The sequence below is a fragment of the Chionomys nivalis genome, chromosome 1 (genome assembly GCF_950005125.1).
Source record: "Chionomys nivalis chromosome 1, mChiNiv1.1, whole genome shotgun sequence".
NCBI lineage: Eukaryota > Metazoa > Chordata > Mammalia > Rodentia > Cricetidae > Chionomys > Chionomys nivalis.
In genome coordinates, this window is record NC_080086.1 from 13,724,766 (window position 1) to 13,744,615 (window position 19,850).

Here is a 19,850-nt window from a genome sequence, read left to right on the forward strand (position 1 = left end):
TGTGTGTGTGTGTGTGTGTACCCACATGCCACATATGGAGATCAGAGGATCTCAAAAAGTTGGATCTTTCCTTCTTTCATGTGGGTCCAGGAGATTGACCTCAGATGGCTAGGCTGCATCTCTGGACAGCCACAGAGAAAGTGTTATGAACAAGTGTTTTGTGGTTTTTAAGCAAATCGTATATAAACTTCTAACATTTTGTAATATATATATATATATATATATTTCTATCTCTCAGCATCTCGCTTGTCATGTTGCAATTGTATTAACTTGTGAGACTGTACATGTTGATGTAGTAATTGGACTTCTTCTCAAGCAGAGTTATGCAAAACAACCTGACTTTAAGAAAACATGTGTCTCTGTCCCTGGGTATCTTATATGATTTGCTTTTAGCTATCAGAATACACATTCCCATCTCTGAAATGAGCCATATGAGCACACAGGAACTATGGGTTATGGAAACATGTTTGCTCTACAGATAGCGAGTCATAAAGACAACTGGTACATCCTCTGCCCGCCACAGTTTCTAGCCGCCTATCAAAAATGGCCCCTCCAGTGCCCTCCCCATGAACATCTAGGCGAAGATTCATCTCCTCCTTCATACCTCTGCTGTGCTACTGATCTCATTCTGCTCTATTGTCCTTTGTGTCAGATGATAACCTTTCCGAGGACAGATTGCCTGTCTCATTGGTCTCTATGGTTTTTTGTTTTTTTTTTTTATCATCTTTCTTAGAATTAGGACCATGTCCAGATGAAACACAGTGATCATCGATGTGTCTTTATTGGAACAGAATATGAAAGTGCAATTGGCCAGTGTCAGTTTAAGAGGAATTACTTGTTAAGATCTTCCTGTCCTGATGGAATGAACTGGGAATCCTGACACAGAATTCCAGACAGAAAGGGGCCTGGGTGGTCTGTCCTGATGAATCCCATCCTCATAAGAATGGGTTCTCCAGCATTACTGAACACAGCAGGCACCCTCAGAACTGGTTAATGATGATATTTGGTAGCATGTGTGTAGTTTATGCATTCACTCCTCTAGCCATCAATTCATACCATAGTTTTTCTGCAGTATTTTTAGTGGCTTGAGAATTTCATACAGGTGTGCACTATATTTTGATTATATCCACCCCCACTCCTTGCCTCCAAGTCTTCTCACGGTCCATAATTTTCCTTGTTACTGATGTTACTAAGATGGGTACTGAAAGCTTTAGGCATGCCTGAGTCCTAATATTTTCTTTCAGTAATCAATTATCTATACTAGGACGTCTGCCATCTGTTTTTATTCAATGTGGACACTGGTCAAGGTTATAAATTTAAGAAAAATCTACCAGATCCAGTTAAGTAACTTGGTTATAACTTTTAAGACTCTCATCTGTATTTTTATTAAAAAAACATAAAAGCTAAGCTTACATTTATTTACTTTAGATTTTTCTTCTTGAATATTTTGCTTAGATATCTTTAATATGGATACAAATTTTCTTTTTGTTCTAAAAAATAAATTATTAGTGTTGTGACAAAATATTTCTTAGAAATATTATGAATTTTTTCCCTTAGAAACATTAAAAATAAACACACAGCAGCGCCTATTTTCCTGAGCTATCTTCTCATGAGGTTTGATTCCTCTGAAGACTTACCCGTTCTGTGTTGCTTGGGTTCATGGCCCACGCCGCTGTACTCTACCAGAGTACTTTTGTTAAACGTTGCCTCAGATACCAACTGAAAGGTTATGTTACTGTAACACATTCCTGGAAGCCAGTGGTTAAATACTGTTTTCCCCTTAAAGAAGTCTGCGAACGGAAAGACCAGTTACTTTAAAATCAGGAGCTTCATAATGTCACATACTTGGAGAAAGTCCCAGTTAAATTTAAATATCCACAAAATGACTTTTCCCTCAATGCCTGGCACAGTCAGTAAAAATGAACTGGGAGTTTGAGATGAAAAACTGAGCCTGTGTCCCTAATCCTGAAAAGTCTTTGTTTTCAAACTGTCAGCATTCCTAATACAATTTGACGCAACTAAAATTAATTTTTTTTATCTTCTGAATGTTCTGTGTATACAGGAATTATGAAGATTAGGTTTATATTAGCTCTCTATTAATAGGAAAAATAAGTGAGTTAGCACTTTATGACAAAAGAAACAGCAAGTGTACAGGAAGATTTTTCTCCTGTAGAAAGTGTCTTATGTAGAACATTCATTGGTTTACCTGAAGAGTGGTCACACAGGAACCCAAAATACCACCTTTTGCTTTTCAGAATAATCTTGGACCCTCTCCAGTGGAAGTGGGTGAAAGCTGCCCACTTGCTAGGAAGGCAAGAGCTGCCCCTCCCAGAAGGAAGTGCTGTGGGTGTGGTTGTCTCTAAACTGTCTTGACTTTGTGTCCTGGAGCAGACATACTGCCTTTGGCAAGAATAACACAATTCAAGCCAAAGTGAGAATTTCTCATTTTGTATTTATGACTTCCAATTCTCAGCAAATGACTTTGTATTTATGACTTCCAACTCTCAGCAAATGAGCTGGATATGCTAAGACCCCTCACAACAAGGTTTTTCTTGAATCAATAACTTTTTCTTAATGGCTCATTTGTCAGTCAAGTAGTGAATTACACAGACTCCTCAGAGTAAGCAACATCTCTAGAAAAAGTCTGCAGAAAGTAAATAGCCATCATTTCTCCAGCCTCCCCTTGCCTCTTACCTTTGTAGAGCATCGTCCTGAAGTCCCTCCCTTCCCAGTAGCTGATGTTTACTCTGCTGAACACGTTGTATTTTTCTGGATAGTGAATTTCAAACAGTACTCGTGTTTCAGGAGAAGGTTTGTAGTCATATATGGAGACACTGGTTACAGGCAGAGGTTCTACAGGGGGAACGAGAGTTGACAGAGAGAGGGGTGGAGCCGCCATCAGTCCATGAGTGCGCTGTTGCTCTAATGCAATCTCACTCCCACTTTTACAATTGCCCTTCCTCCACGAAGACCTCCTCTGAGCCTTAGCAGTAATTAACAATGCATGCTTTTGATGATCTTTACTGCTTTTCAAACAGCTCTCAAACTTGACTTTCAATTTCTCACTTATAACAGCTTTGAAGGTTAGGAAGTACAAATATCAATGTCTCAATTCACTAGACAAACATAATGCAAACCTGGAGTTTATAATGCTTGTCATATGCAATTTAATGGGTTTTGTGGCAGCATCTGTCTGTATTAGCAAATTTTTTGTTCATTTTCCTTATGCCAAAAAAATTAGATATCAATAATAGACAGGTAACAAAAAGTAATTTTGGCTGTAGGCAATGATAAATATTTATGGGGTCATTTATTTCTTTGTGTGAAATTTGCAATTTTTCTGTTATGAATGAGTGCAAACCACTCAGTGTTATGCATATGATCATTTATATCATGTATATTAAGCCTCTCTCTATAGAAGCTCAAGGATATTCTTAATTTGCTTGGTTTTGATTTATCATGAAACATTAGAAGTACACGCTCTAAAAAGCCCATGATTGTTTTTCATATGTCCTATGCACCCCATTCTTACATAAACAGTTTCTCTACCCTTCCCAAAAGGGAAGTAGATATATTTTATTTGAATAATTTTGTAATAAAATATTATAAGGGCTAAAGAGGTGTCTGAGTGCATACTGGACCTGATTTCGATTCCAAGTACCCAGGGAAGTAGACAGAGTCCCACCCCTAAAAAGAAGCTACTTGCAAATGATACTTGCTGACAAAAGGGAACTCAGTTTTCTCCAATGATGTGTAACAGGCTATATCATTCATACTAAGGCAGGCCCCATACAAAGAAATAATTGGCCAACTAAAAACAGAATCTGTGTTTTTGTTTTTATCATATATTTTGGTAGTTTTGTTCTATTGTTTTATTTTTGTTTGTTTTGATTTTTTTAGAAAGATAAAAAACATAAATTTGAGTGGGTAGTGAGATGGGAAGGATCTGGAAGGAAAGGGAAAAACTATGATCAAAGTATATTGTCTGAGCCGGGCGGTGGTGGTGCACACCTTTAATCCCAGCACTCGGGAGGCAGAGGCAGGCGGATCTCTGGGAGTTCAAGGCCAGCCTGGTCTACAAGAGCTAGTTCCAGGACGGGCACCAAAGCTACAGAGAAACCCTGTCTTGAAAAACCAAAAAAAAAAAGTATATTGTCTGAAAAATATTTTAAATGAAAACATCAGAAAGGAAACTTTTAATTTAGTCTAAATAATTGTTTTTTTATTTCAAAAGATTTCAATTCCATTGTATATATTCTATGTGCTTCATTTGTGCCATGTTTGGTTGTTGCTGGAAAATTAGTTTTATACTGATCTTTATGTCTGTGAACACTGCGAATATACTGTATAAATAGCTATTTTAAACAGACTCTGACCTATTGTTTGTTTTGACAACTGTCACTGTGAGCGTAGGTTTCTCAATGTGACTTGAAGCATGGGCTCTAAGCTAATTGCTCATTTTTCCACTTTTAATACAGTTCAGTCATTGTCCGCTCTCAACTGCCATGGTCCATCACTCTTCTGGGATCCTTCATATTGTGGATGCTACGGTACTTGTTGCAGACTTTTACCAAGTCCTATGATCAGGCTTTGTCTTGGCACTGAGATTATCTATGTGCCCTTTTCTAGTGGAAAGTCCAACTGTGCCTGGTGTAGCATGGCACATGTTGATTCTTTTGCTAACTGGAGTCCAAACCCAGGATTACCCTTTTTATACCTGGAGTTCAGCAAGGCCCCTTCATACTACCCTAGAGTTTTAGTTTCTTTTATGACTTGGAGACAAGTGTGCCCTTGAACTTGGACCTATGCCTCTCACTTCCTTTTGCGTTTATGGAAAGAGCAAAATGTAGATGACTGTCTAAGCAAAGAATTTGCTGCCCTCTTTTGACTAGCAATCCCAATATTAATTAATCTTTGTTTTGCTTTTAATAAATAATAAAAATATAACACACAATAAGACCTTGTTTTTGTCTAGTTAGATGTTTAACATAATCTTTTTTTGAATTCTTTTTTGTTTTTTTATTTTTTGAAAAGAAAACAAACTGTCTTTTTTCATGTTACATACCAATGCCAGTTCCCACTCCCTCCCCTCTTCTCATTCCCTCTACCTACCCCTACCCCACCCCCATCCACTCCTCAGAGAGGATAAGACACATTGCTTTGGGGAAGGTCCAAGGCCCTTCCTATTATATCTATGCTGACTAAGATATCCATCCAAAGAGGGTAGGTTCCAAAAAACTAGTACAAGCAGTAGGGATAAATCCTGGTGCTGCTGCCAGTGCTCCCTCAGTCTGTCCCAGCCATACCACTATCACCTACATTCAGAGGGACTGAAAGAAAGTGGGAAGTAGCCTTGAATGCATGGGCACAGGAGACCACTTCCTATATATAATACCAGTAGCACAGACACTGAGAGAAACAATGAATAAATGGGACCTCCTGAAACTAAGAAGCTTCTGTAAAGCAAAGAACACAGTCAATAAGACAAAAAAGGCACCTACTGAATGGGAAAAGATCGTCAGCAATCCCACATCAGACAGAGGACTGATCTCCAAAACACATAAAGAACTCAAGAAATTAGACAACAAAATTTCAAATAACCCAATTAAAAACTGGGGTACAGAACTAAACAGAGAATTCTCAACAGAAGAATCTCAAATGGCCTAAAGAAACCTAAGGAAATTTTCAACATCCTTAGCCATCAGGGAAATGCAAATCAAAACAGCTCTGAGATTCCATCTTATACCTGTCAGAATGGCTAAGATCAAAAACACCAATGATAACTTATGCTAGAGAGGGTGTGGAGTAAGGGGAGCATTCCTCTACTGTTTGACATAATCTTAAATCATGTTTAGATTTAGGATATTTCCTTTCCCTTAATTCTTCTCTTTGAACCATTCACAGTAATCATGAAGGAAGTTGGTGTGTGGAGGTGTGCAAGTGGTGTGTAAATTTTACTCTCCAGTAGACAGCACCAGCATATACAACTGTACGACATCGCTGCAGACCACATTCATAGCTGTTTATGTCTCAATGAGAACATCGCAGGCCCAGTGTGCGTTCTCTGTAGCCACACCCAATTTCCAGTGCCAGCAGGCTCTGTTACTGTGTCCAGTGGATGAAAATCTGAAAGGTCTGCATGTGGTTACCAGATGGGACATGAACAAAGGGCAAGAAGCCCAGGAAGCCCATGCTTGGTAGTAACAGCTGATACTAGAAGCACATCTGCTTGAGATAGCCTCGCTTTGCCTGATTAAAATCTAAGGAAGCAACGTGGTAAGGGTCTAGCCATCAGTGGGACAGACCTAAGCACCTGTCCCTCCTGGTGCAGTTCTCTTGAGGAAGAAAGGAGCTATGATAATCCGTTCTTTCTGATGGTAGATGTGGGGGAAAAGACTGATCCTAAATCCCAGGCCTAGGCTCTTGCTTCATGTCTAGAAGATGATTAGAGAGTGGACCTGTGTGTATCTAAATGGATCCCTGAGGTATGTTGACCACAGTCACCTTGGACACAGGAGTGATGGCCACCATTCACAGCCTCTGCCTTCATTCATGTCTGCACCAATTTCCCCTTAGAACATTTTAACGGCTTTCTGAGTTAGTTCTCTCCTCTTATCTCACCTTCATTTTTGTTTCTTCTCAACACATGTAAGTCCAGAAGCCACTTGATTCTCTCACGTAAGTCAGTACCCCTGTCACAAACTAGCCACCCTTATCTTAGTGACATTTCCTTAATCAATTTCAATTTTCCTTTGTTCATGATGCTTAGTAGATCCCTATCTAATGCCATTGGTAATGCTTTTATTTGTTCATCATGTGTTATGTCTTACAGAGTCTCTTGATTTTATATTATTAGTCAGAGTGAGAAAGACACATAATTTTATATATTGCAAGAACATGTATATTTTTAAACAGAGAGGTTAATGGGAGTCAGAGAAATAGTAACTCGTGACACATGAAAATGTTTTGAAGTTTGGATTTTGGTTTCTATAAAGTAATACCTCAAGTACATACTATTTGTTACGATAGCAAAATTGAGGAGCTACAACACAGAATGTGTGGCCTATAGTGTTTCATGTCTATGTTATTGGGGGCTTTGTAGAAAAGGGGTTGTGCACCAGAATGGGTAACAGATCTGAAATGGACTCAGAGGGAATTCACTTCTGCTCCAGGCTACATGGATGACGGCCAGAAGACTTTGACAGTAGGCTCAGCCTCTGAAACACAACTCTACACAGGGGCTTGGTAATTTGTCCATTGTCTAGGCAAGATTTGATATCTTTCAGCCTGGGGGTTCTGCTGTGTGAGAGCTTTCCCTGGGCGGTGGCTTGTCGTTTCTTTGATCTGTTTTCATTCTTTATCATATAAAGTCTCAACTCACTTGCAGGCAACTTAAAATCTCTCCCTATATTTCTGGCCACCTTTCCTGAATTATTTTGGAGAACCAGTCAGCAAGAGCTGCTGAACAATCTGGCCAGGCCTGGTTAAAGGTGTTTTTATGTATCACTATTTCTATGGTACCCCACCCATGACAGAGAGTATGCTCAATAAATAGATTTAAGTAAATTGATTATTTATATTCATAATAGGAGGAGATGACTAATAAACCCATGGGCTGTTTCCATATTTCTTCTTCAACCTTGACAGTCACCATTTCTAAGTCTTTCCTGACACAGGAACCAATTGCATGGTCTAGCATTTTCCCAGTTCTCAAGTAATTGTTCCCAGGTATTATGGTTTTTTTTTTGCCAAGAAACAGCTTTTTTCTCCTGAAATGCTCACACTGTACTAACCCATAGTCATCAGTTAAATATTAACTGGGTCAGAGCCTATAGTTGCAGGGCTCTTTTGAACTGGTCACATTAGTCCATTATGCCCAATTTATTTTTTGCCTCTCCACTCCATGCTCCCAACTTTCTCTAGACTCAGAGCAACTAAATCAAAAAAAAAAAATCCAGGTGCTGCCCAGAGCCTCCTGCTCTGTCATTGCTTGTTTCGTAGAGACAGGCTCCAGCACATGGTTGCCGGCTGCAACAAATGCCCTTTTCATCTTCAAGAGCAGAGGAATCTGAGGTAGGACACTTAAGCCTTTAAAACAGGACACAGTAATGCTGGGGAGATGGCTCTGCCGGCTGTGTTTGATCCCTGGAACCCATAATAAGAGCCCAGAGTGGACACTGAGGAGATGGCTTAGTGGGTAAAGGTGCTTGCTGCCAAGCCTGAGGACTCAGATTAATCCCCGCAATTCACATAAAGGTGGAAAGAGAAAATATATTCTTGCATTCCTCTGATCTCCAAATGTGTGGCCTCACATGTGTATCTCCATATAGACACACACATACACACACACACATACACACACACATATGTATGTATGTAAATGAATGTAAAAATAAAACACGAAGTCAGAAGTGATAGTACAAACTTGCAATCCCAATGTTGGTGAGGTAGAGATTGATCCCTAGAGTTTACTGTCTAACTAGTCTAGTTGAACAGGCAAGCTGCAAGCCAACAATGACCCTGTCTCAAAATAAAGATGAGTAATGTTCCTGAGGACAACACTGAAGATAGCCCTCTGGTCTTCACAGATGCACATGTAACCACATGTGGGGGTTGATTGTACCTCATTTGTGTTGCAGGATATTTGTTTACATTGTGTGAAGATGTGTTGCCGTGATTGGTTTAATAAAGAGCTAAATGGCCAATAGCTGGGCAAGAGAGAATAGGTGGGACTTCTAGGGAAAGAGAGGAACTCTGGGAAGAAGAAAGGTGGGGAGACACTAACAAGAGGTGGAACAAGTTATAGGTACAGAATAGGAGAGAGGTTAAAGTCATGTAGATTAATAAAATCAGGTTAATTTATAAAAGATAGTTGGGAACAAGCCTACGCTAAAAGGCCAAACTTTGATAATTATAAGTAATAAATCTTTGTGTCATTATTTGGGGCTGGTGGCAGGAAAGAAAGTCGAACTACACACTTGGATGTCTATCTTTCCTCTCTTTTTTCTGCTTCTTCTTTTTTCTTTTTAAGAGATAGGGTCTCACTTAGCCTAGGTTAGCCTTGAATTTGATATATAGTAGAGGTTGATGCCAAAATCCTTATTCTTCTGCCCCACTGTCTCATGTGTTGGGATACAGGAATTACAGGTGTGACTAACCACAGAGTCTTCAAATTCCTTTAATAACTGTCAGCTAAAAGGCTACAACTTCCAACTTTACTTCTCTGGAGTAGCTGCTCCCTGACTCTCTCTTATTCATGCTGGATTACTCTGAGTTAAGATAAAGGAACAGCTACTAAGTCTCAGGCCAGGTGTGAAGTGATGAAGCTGTGCGAAGCAGGATGTTGACTTCAAAGAGTTGGTGATGGAGGAGGGTCTAGGTGTTACTTTCATTGGTTAATAAAGAAACTGCCTTGGCCCTGATAGAACAGAAAATTAGATAGGTGGAGTAGACAGAACAAAATGCTGGGAGGAAGAAGCCGAGTCAGTCAGTTGCCATAGCTCTCCTCTCAAAGATGGACGCAGGTTAAGATCCTTCCTGGTAAGACACCACCTTGTGGTGCTACACTCATTAGAAATGGGCTAATCAAGATGTGAGAGTTAGCCAATAAGAGACTAGAGCTAATGGGCCAAGCAGTGTTTAAAAGAATACAATTTGTGTGTTGTTATTTCGGGTGTAAAGCTAGCTATGCCGGCGGCCGGGCACCGGGAACGCAGCCTGCCGCTCCTTCTACAAGTTGGTTGTAGTTATGATGCACCCACCACTCTGGCCTGAGTCTCAGCCAGATTCATCTTTTCCTGGAACTTAAGACGGGATTTTACAGGTGAGATTTTATTTTAATTGAATTAATTTCCAGCTCTTTCCTTTTAGCTCCATTAGCCTTGCAGGTCTTGGGTCTCTGCCATTGTTAATTTTCAGAATTTAATAATGACCCTGGGATTCTGCCAATGAGACTTTAATTAATTTTTGACACTCAGGTTGAAAATACTTCCCCTTGCTTGTTTTTGAGTCCATTTTTCTGATTGCTTGTCTTTTCTTTGTATCCTAACGGACACTGTCAGACTGTCCTTTCCCCTAATCATGTCCACAATGGTCACATATAACTGACAGATTAATGATGGCAGCCATGAAAGCCCGCCCTGAAGCACATGAGCAAAGGGGACTTTGATGACAAGTTCCGTTGTATCGCAGGGACAGCTCTTCCGTGTACTCTGTAACGTGGTACATATGTAACATATGTAACCTTATGGCGTGATGCTAAAGTCAGAGAACATGTTTAAAGTCATCTGCAGTTAAAGCCATTGCTCAAAACTTTCCAGTGGTAGCATCAAATCTCTATTGCATTTTATCTTTCTGCATTTTGCGTGGGAAGTGGAAGCCAAGGCTGTATTTAAGGAGAGATGAGGAATGGTAGCTGTTGTCTGTGTGTAACTCTAATTTCAGCATTTAGTAGGCTGAATCTGAAGAACTGGGAGGTTGAAGCCAGCCCAAGTTATATAACAAGACTCTGTTTAATAATAAAGAACAAACAAACAGCCATGTTTTTATGCCCTCAGCTGAGAATGTCCAGTTAAGGTCAAGTCAGCTGGCTATGAAGACAATCTCACTGTCTCAAGAATCAGTTGCTTCATATAGGAAGATGTGTTCTGGGATTAAACACAACAATCTAAGATCATGCATTTAAGGTATGTGGGAGAAATTTGTGTGGTCCAGTCATTAACCTGAAATTATCATTCAATCTCAAAGTATATTGTCAATGAGGTTTTGATATAAAACAGTTTTTTTTAAAAAAAAAAAAACTACTAGTGAATATGATCAAGCTTGGGTAAGGAGCTATTTTCTTAAATTTAAGAGAGAGTTTTGAGTTATGTCATTAGACCTCAAGCTGAACAGTCCTGCCATTCTGGTAGACTCTGTTTCTGCCATAGAAGAAACACTCATGAGGACACACTCAGAGGAACACAGAGAATGACGTCACAGGGTGCTTACTTGTCAATACGGTGATTGATCTGGAGGGTTTGGTGACCACGTTCCCGCTGACCACCACCAGAGTGATGATGTAATAAAGACCATGATAAGTGGCCTTGAAGACCACAGGAGGAGGCAGTGTGCTGTTGAACGGTTCAAATTCGAAGAAATAGTTTTTGGACTCGCCAGCGACCCTCACAACATACACAGATGCTGTGCTGATGACATCAGAAGCTTCTAAAGACACAATGATGTTGTTGTCATCTTGAACAGTCACGTGGAACGTTGCAACAATCTGTTCAAGAGAAAGACAAGAGGTAGAAGTCAGAGTCAGGTGATGGACCATAAAATTATACCAAGGTGATTTTCCTAAAGCAAAAACACTCATGGTGAATATAGTTACCTGTGGTAGCTCTGTAAATTTCAGTCATACAACAAAAGTCAGTTTTCCCATCTCATGAAAAATGATCTGAGTTTTACTAAGAACATTTGATATTCCATTGAAAATTCGTCTTGAGCTCATTACAGGTGTGGAGTATTTCGTGGGAGAAGCATACAATACACATCAAATGGGCGAGCACATGACAAATGAAGTCACTGTCAAAGTTAATTTCCAGCGAAGCTCTGTGTTCTGAGAAGTGGGAGAAGTGTTTGAGCAAACACTATTTTAGAGGAAGTCTTTTCAAGGTAATTATTTCCTCTCTTTTTTTCACCAGTCAGTTCTGAAAGTGGGGAAGATGTCAGGACAGAATCCTGGGAAGGTAATTCTCTTCATTACAAATTAGCCAGCCCTTAAGCAAAGAAGACATGGAATCTCTGGCCTTTTGGATCCTTGGTCCTTGTTCACAGTGAGCACAACCCTTGGGCAGTGATGCTCGTGCTCATCTGAAGAACAGGACAGTGCACAGCTGACCTTCCCCTTGGAGTGAGGCCAACAGAAGCGTTCAGTCTTCTGTGCCCTGAGTCTACTCCCTGCTGCTAAGTGCTGCTGTCCCTAACCAGACAACTGTTCGAACAGCTGCATTCTCTCAGCCCATCTTTTCCTTGCTGAGAAGGAGAACCTGAAACATGTCTCTTAGTGGCCTGAAGCAGCAGGGAGGGGTGCTGGGGATGGGGAAGGCTCAGCTATGAGAGAAGAAAACGAGGATTCAAACACAGAACAGCCTCAGAATGAGATCACGTTTGGTGATCTCCATGACTCTGTTCATGAAATGCCGAGTGAATTGGACACTCAGGTGATAGCAAAACCTTTAAATTAGTTGATGATTATTGAGAAAAACATTTAGATTTTAGCTTATTGAAATCATTGACAAAATGTGCTACCCTATACATAATAGTTTTTATTTAAGTGTATTTCATGGTTTATTTGGAATCTAAGAATATTTGTATCTTGGTCACCTAAAAGAGTCTTAACTAGTTATCACTATTTTCCACAGAACATACATATATGAATTTACAGCGGGTATTTGGCTCAACAGCTGTAAGTTACATTTGGGGAAAAGAAAAATAAAATTCACTCATTTAATTTTTTATATTTCACTTCTTCCTTACATAAATAAAGTTTTTAGTACATAATAGCAATGACAATGTCCTGTTACCCAAAATCCAGAAATGCGCCAAGCACTGAATAGTTGTCAAATATGGCTTCTGCGTCTCATTGATTATGAGTTGGTTCATGTACTCAGAAAACATTAAGTTTACAAACATCAAAGTCATAATTATAAAGAATTTTTTGCACCACGTCTCAGCCAGCCGGTAGCCAGGGTGGCTGCAATGATAAGGAGGGGAAGCCAGAGGCGCAGTCTGTGTTTGAGTAGATGTCTAATGTGTCACCATGCTTTACAGACAGTGGCATCTTCCAGAAAAGGGAGTAATCTTCCAAATGCTAATGGCAGCTTTGGCGATGATTGTATCAGCTATGAAAATAAGTCTTGGCCCGTGCACTGCGCGGTTGCCAAAAATAAGTCAGAGTGGCTAATGAGATTCACTCGCTGGGACTAATGGGGACAGGCAGTGGGCCAAGGGAAAGCTCGGCACTGAGCCTGAAAGGAACCTGGCCTCGGCTGGTGCCTTCTTCCTGGTCCGTTCTACCTCGGATTGTCCTGGGATCTATCTATGCTCAGGAGGAGGGTCCGACTGTGTGCTCCGGGCATGGGTTCTATGCTAAGAGGAAGAAGGAATAGAAGTATCAATCCCTGATTTAAGTCCTGACTGTAAAAATACCTTTAGGAAAAAATTTATGAAGCTGGGCCCACCAGTTTGCTTTACTCTAAGATTTTCACCTAAATTTTCTTTACATAACACTTTGAAGAAGATTTTTTTTTTATTGTTCGACAGTGTCATGCATTCATATGATGAACTTAGTAGTTCTCAGCCCCATCCCCTCATCTGGACCCCCACTCTCTTTGGCACACTTCTCCACAAGGCCTCCTTCTATTTGCATGTCTTGGTTTCCTGCAGAGCCACTGAGGTTAAGTATAACTTCTTGCCAGAGCAGTGGTTGGAGGCTCTTTACTGGAGCAGGGAGAACTCACCAACAGTTACACCACAGAAGAAAGTGACAGCCTTCCCCCAACAACTGTTGATTGTCAGGCATCCATCTCATGAGGTGGGATCTCATGGAGTGAAATGAGACCAAGTTTATCTTCTCATGTCTACTGGGATTCGTGGTTCACGAACTAAAGATCAGCTCCTGGCGGGAGCAACTAGGGCCTGAGGTTTGGCTGTAGCAAGAGGTGGTAAATCAAGAGCTTGTGATTGGCCCATAATTATTCCCGAGAGGAAACTTCTGGAGTCAGGATGGGAAGCACTACTGAAAAGGCTCTTGGGTATAGGATGAGGAAAGAGATTGACCAGAGACCAGTCAGGTCCTGGATAACAGTTCACTGTCCCAAATAAAAACAGTAATAATGGCTACTATTTAACAAGCTTTTGTAATAGAGGAAGAAGAAGGGGGTAACTGGTTTTTTGGGATGATTGGTATTTGTGAATTACTGTTTATAGAAAATTGTACTGGTACTGTTTCTTGTATATTGATATGTTGAATATTGAATGTGAGTGTTCCTACCTCTATTTTTGTATGAGTATGCTTATAACTTTGTCTATATTGTATTGATACATCTACCATATTACATTGTACATTTCTACCTCTGATACTATGACATTGTTTACAGTTGAAGATCATTGTCTTCATATATTGCACAGTTGTTTATTCTTTTAGTCTTCAAAGTTAGATAGGTATTGAGAATTATATGTTTGTCATATTTATTTTTAAGTTTATCAGGTCTTTTAGTTACATAGAGATTATATTTAGTATAGATAGTATGATCTTCAGCCTCTTCAAAGAGCTGTAAAAAATGGCCTTTAATCTAACCTAAAATTTCTATGCCAAAGAGACACAATTACTCCTGGCAACACCACTCTACTCCCGAGAAAACGTTGAGCACCAAAGACACTCCACTGGGAGCTTCTTGGCAGAACTGGCCTTTGGGTTAAGAAAAGCCCATACCTCAACTTCTGACAAAGATACAAAATATCCCTAAGTGGATAAAACAGGATTGTCTTATCTTGCCAAGACAGGGTAGGATAGTCCTAAGAAAGTTCCTTGCCTTTAATAATGGTATGCCAGTTATGTTAGGCCTTAGCCAAAGTTGGTTGACTCAACATTGCAAACAAGACTTTGGGTGATTGCCCAGGTAGTCAGTTGTCTCTGTCAATTGTTACACATTTTGGATATCTCTCGATTGTTAAGTAATATTTATTCCCTTCTCAGATCTTTAACGGAGTTAAAGATTATATAATTGTAGTTACTCTCTATGTTATTTAGACTCCTTGAGATAAAATGTTTAACAAAAGTTTTGTTCTCAATATTGTTTGTTATATTTATTATTTGTTATTATTGTATATAGTTGTATTTGGTTTGGTTCTATCTTATTTAGACAAAAGGGGGAGATGTAGGGACATAGCCCCACCCATTGGGGGCGTGTTCGCCTCGGGCTAATGTTTACGGATAAATCTGCCGGGCATGAGCCCAGCAGCCCCTTTTCTTTTGCTCCGCTTTTCCAGTACTCCGCGGGAACCTGTGGTCCTGTAAGTCTATTTCCTTATTAAAGCTGTATATATCTATATAATCTGTCTACAGATTCATTTGCGCCACCACAATTTCTCTTTTACTCCTTGAAGCAGTTATCAAAGATAAGTATTATTATCTCCAGTTAATACAGTGAGATAAAATAATTTATTTACATCCCTCACCCAGGCTTGGTGTCAGACGGTCTGTGTTTATATTCCTGCTTGGCAATTTACTACCTATGAGTGATCAGAAACATCTGAGGATCTCTGAACTTCATTTTTGTGATGTTTAGAATAAAGAAATATCACTCATGAATTGTGTGCATGTGGAGAGAGTTCTATGGTATCCAAGCACAATGCAGAATGATAAATAATTCCATCACTCACTGTGTACTAGTAAGAAACATAAATGGCATTTTCTTATCAAGCTGTGCATAGAGGAGTGAAATAGCAGTTTACTGTACTGAACAACATAGGGACTATTTCCTGACATTATGGAGATATGACACTTCCGAGGAAGAACTCAAACCTGTCATCTTTGACCAAAACAAAGACCATTGTGTTGAGAGATGTGCCAAGATTTTACATGACATGGAGGGACATCATAATAGCCACGTAACCAATTCTGCATTTCAAGAACTTCAGATGCATCCTCTCATTGAGTCATCAAAACACCCAATTATGTTGTTAACTCACAGGTGAAGTCGCTGAGGATTAAAGGTAATATGTAGACTTCTCAAGGCAACTCTTACTGTGTGAAGGAATGGACACCATCCTAGTTAGCTTAGCAGTCAACTCGGCTCTGCGTAGAGACGCTTGAGAAGGTGACTTAGTTGAGTGGTTTCCCAGATTAGACTGAACTATGGAAGACTGTCCTGATTGTTAATTGATGTTGGAAACCCACACCAGCGTGGGCAGCACCTGTCTCCAGACAGGCAGGTCTAGCTGAATAAGGAGAAAGTTTCTTCTATGGTGTCTGCTTGGGTTCTTGCCCTTATGTCCTCCCCCATGATGGACTGAGAACTTGAAGAGGAAGTGAAAATAAACCCTTTTTTTCCACTGAGTCACTTCTAGTTGGAGTGTTTTGTTGCAACAACAGATTGAAACTAGAAGATGGACTCAAGGAAATTCTTTGACTTTTTGTTATGCCACTGTCCCCACACTGTAAGACTTGAAGAAAAAATGACTTCCCAAATGCCGCCTTCCATATCTGTGTGTAGTTGATGGGGAACTCCCTCCGCACAGACCATTGTTGATCCCTCAGTATCAGACCCGGTAGATGATAGGAAAGTGTGGTAGGAAAAAAGTTTAAAGATTAACTGACTTGAATTCAAATTCCACTTTAATTCTTTCCAAGTGTGTCCAACCTCGGGATGGTTATGAATTCAGCTCAACACATTTGTAGACGACAATGTCATATTACCATGTCAAAAGGTTGGACATCCTTTTGGCCTTCGTTGCCTCAGCTAAGTGACAGAGATGCTAAAACCTGATGTGAATATATATATATATATATATATATATATATATATATATATATATTGGAGGGAGATTGGGATTATAGCTGTACTTTGCCTACCTTCCTTCCAGCTAGGAACTTAGTAGATCCTCTGTAAGGACAAGAGCTTCCCACTACACTTTCATTCATTTTATTTAGAGTGTGTGTGTGTGTGTGTGTGTGCACGCATGCATGCCACAGCTTTGGAGGTCACAGAATGACTGGCAAGAATCAGTTCTCTCTTTCCACTTTGTGTGTCTGAGGGATTGAACTCAGGTTGGCAGGCTTGGTGGCAGGTACCTTCACCCTAAGGCCGCTAATACGTTTCTGATCTATTTCCTCATTGATTCTCTTTAGACTATGTAAAGTTTAGAAGCTGTATCTTTCCTATAGGACACAAAGTCTAAGAATAACAGGTGGCCCAGTAGTCCTAACTTTCAGGCCGTTTGCTCACTCCTTAGTGCTAAGCTTCTGTGATGTCACGAACAGTAGAAGCCAGCATTTCTCTTTCTCTTAGTGCTGTGACAGCCTGAGCTCATCTGTTTGAGTGAGGTAACCATGGAAACAGTGTTAAAATTAATGGTGCTGAGAAATCTGGAAACCTGAAATCTGTGCTTAGCTGATGATGATAGGTAAGGAGATGGGTTTTGAAGCCAGAGACCCACAAATTCCATACATCTTAGCAGGCAAACAACTGGGCACATTCTAGACACCTGTGACTTTCTTCTGTCTTTTGTGCTATGAGAACTAGATGATGCTGGTCACTTAATTTTGCCCCTTTGGAGTAAAATTTGAAAATGGCTTCCCTTGCAAGGACGCTTGGGAAATGCTGCTGTTTCACTCGCTGGCAGCTACTGTTAGAGACAACCCTGCAGAGCTCTTATTTTGGAATGCCTGAGTGTAAATTTCCTCACAGCCATGAAGTATCTTTCCAACAGTGGCAGCAGTTAACTAAAGCCTGAAGATAGTTAGCAAACAGCCCAGCCTACTGCCTGAGATCACCACATGCTCGCTTAGGTAAGGCCCTGGTGACATTGTATAGTTCTGACCTTTAATGACTCTTCCTTTTAAGTTGCTTAGGTAGGCAGCACCACATGAGACCTTTAAAGAAAACAGTCTCATGTATCCATAGCCACTAGGGCCCTATATGCATGGGGGAAAGCCCAGAAATTAGGGAAATGGAACGCAGCACTTCACTGGCTTTGCTCAGGGTCTTCTTTCAGACAGTAATGGTCTCAGTCTGTGGAAAAAGAAGTTTCTCCCATGAGGCATGAGAACCACACTTATCTGTGAGTATAAGGGTCTACATTTAAAATTAAGTTAGGTATTATTATGGTTTGATAAAGTGGTAGTAATAGGTTATTATCGAAGATTCCTGACCCAACCAGCCATGGGTTGTTGGCTGTTTCTGGTACCAGGCATATTTCTCTCCTATTGCGTGGACCTTTATTCCAGTTAGACTGCTGTTGGTTACTGCCAAGATGTAAGAATTAGCCAATAAGAAGCTAGAGGGATTTAAATCATACAGTTTCTGTGTGATTATTTTGGAGCTAAAGGGCCAGGAACTAACCAGCAGCCTCCCTACTACAATTGGCGCCCCACATTGGGCACCAAGTTGTTGCATGGAGAGACCACTTGTGAAATTAACTAGCAGCCTCCCTCCTACACTAAGACACCAGTGCCACTGTTGAACCTTTAGGGATATCTTGCCATGCAGGTCATTGTCATTCTTCATAGGAGTCGCATCAGGTTAGGATCAGCAAACATCACTGAAAAGGGACTGGAAAGATCATAAACCAGGAGACCAAGAAACCTACTGTGGCATTTTTGTGTTCTACATATGACAGAGGTGCTACATCTATGAAATCTCAACAATAGGACTGCCTGACAAAACCTGAACAATTCTAATACCAGTTGACACCCCAAAGGGTATGGGTAAATCTACCAGGGGCCCGTCCTTAGATGGAGAGCTGTGGACAAAGAATGCTGAAACAATGAGAATTAGTCCTTCCCAGGAATGAGATCCCTAGTTGGTTATCTAATACCAAGTAGCCAGCTCTGAGACCATATACTTATAGACAATTCCAAATGACTCAGTATGTTTTACTTATATATTTACCTACACTGTGTGCACACGTACACACATGTATATCAGAAATGATTAAAGAAAAAGAGGCCTTGGATTTGAGAAGGGCTGGAGGAAGGAGAAAGAGAAGGGGAAATGTTGTGATTATAATTTAGTTAACATAAAAGTTTTCAAAAGTTAAGAATTAATGCTAAGGCAAAAGAAATACCTCCAGGTTGTGAAGTAGGAACTGGCCAGCTCCCATTCTAAAACAAAAGCAAAAGTTCCTCTACATTGCCTGATGATTCCAGAATGCCTATTGGGAAACTAGCTGCTTGGTAAAGAAAGAACAGGTAAAGAGGGTCTGAAGAGAAGGATCAGGGCAAATGAACAAAACCTTAAACAGCTAAACTGGTATTCTACTTACAAACACGAATGGCTTTATTCCAAATAGTACAGAAAGAAATGAGAGACAAAGAGATAAGGAGACCAGTGAGAAAGGAGCCAAGAAGATGGTGAGTTCCTGGGAAGTGGAAAGGGCAGGCAGCCAATGAAAACACAGATGGAGAGGGAGCCAAGGGTATTGTAAAGCTGGGAATGGCTAATGTTGTGTTTGAAGATAGCATTTTAATCAGCAAATGTTTTCCCTCTCCTGGGATCCCAGTCTTCAGGAAGGTCTGTGGCACTCATGGCGCCTCAGTGTGCCTGGAAAGCTTCTGGCACTCCCTAAGAAGGCTGTTTTACCTCAGCATGGTAGGGTGTAGAAATGGTCTCTGAAAGTTGGCACCTGACGGGAAAGGAATTGGTGAGAATGAGCATATCTACTAAGTTAGCAAAATATTTCGTGGGGGATTTAAATTTTTATCTGAGGGGAGTGGATTGAAAGTCCGCTCTTTCAGGTGTCTGTGAAAAAGAAGACATTCCTGACTCCACCATAAAGTCCTGAGTGAGGAGAAGCAGAGGAGAAACAGAGGTGAGGGGGGTGGAAATGATGAAATGACTTAGCAGAGAAATCACAGGAGCACAAGTCTAAGCAGCCTTAAGAGACTCAAAATGCATAGCCCTCTAAACCTAGAGACTTGGATGGGTATGTGTTGGTTGCACTATGGATTTTATACACACACACATACACACACATACTGGCATACATGCATGTACACACCAATATGCATAATTCAAAAATAAATAGTAAAAAATCAATTATGAAGAGTAACTGAGATTTAAATTAGCAGTCACTTTATAGAACAG

General features: G+C 40.3%; 1 protein-coding gene across 2 annotated transcripts in view; it reads right to left on the reverse strand.

Moving 5' to 3' along the window:
- Ptpro (protein tyrosine phosphatase receptor type O) overlaps positions 1 to 19,850 on the reverse strand; it is a 212,396-nt gene that overhangs the window by 87,827 nt on the left and 104,719 nt on the right. For both annotated transcript variants that reach the window (XM_057785277.1, XM_057785269.1), the window contains exons 2-4: positions 10,990 to 11,263; positions 2,695 to 2,853; positions 1,638 to 1,790 (exon numbers count right to left, since the gene is read on the reverse strand). In XM_057785277.1, the coding sequence (XP_057641260.1) occupies positions 1,638 to 1,790; positions 2,695 to 2,853; positions 10,990 to 11,263 (586 nt within the window). The remainder of the gene's footprint in view (positions 1 to 1,637; positions 1,791 to 2,694; positions 2,854 to 10,989; positions 11,264 to 19,850) is intronic.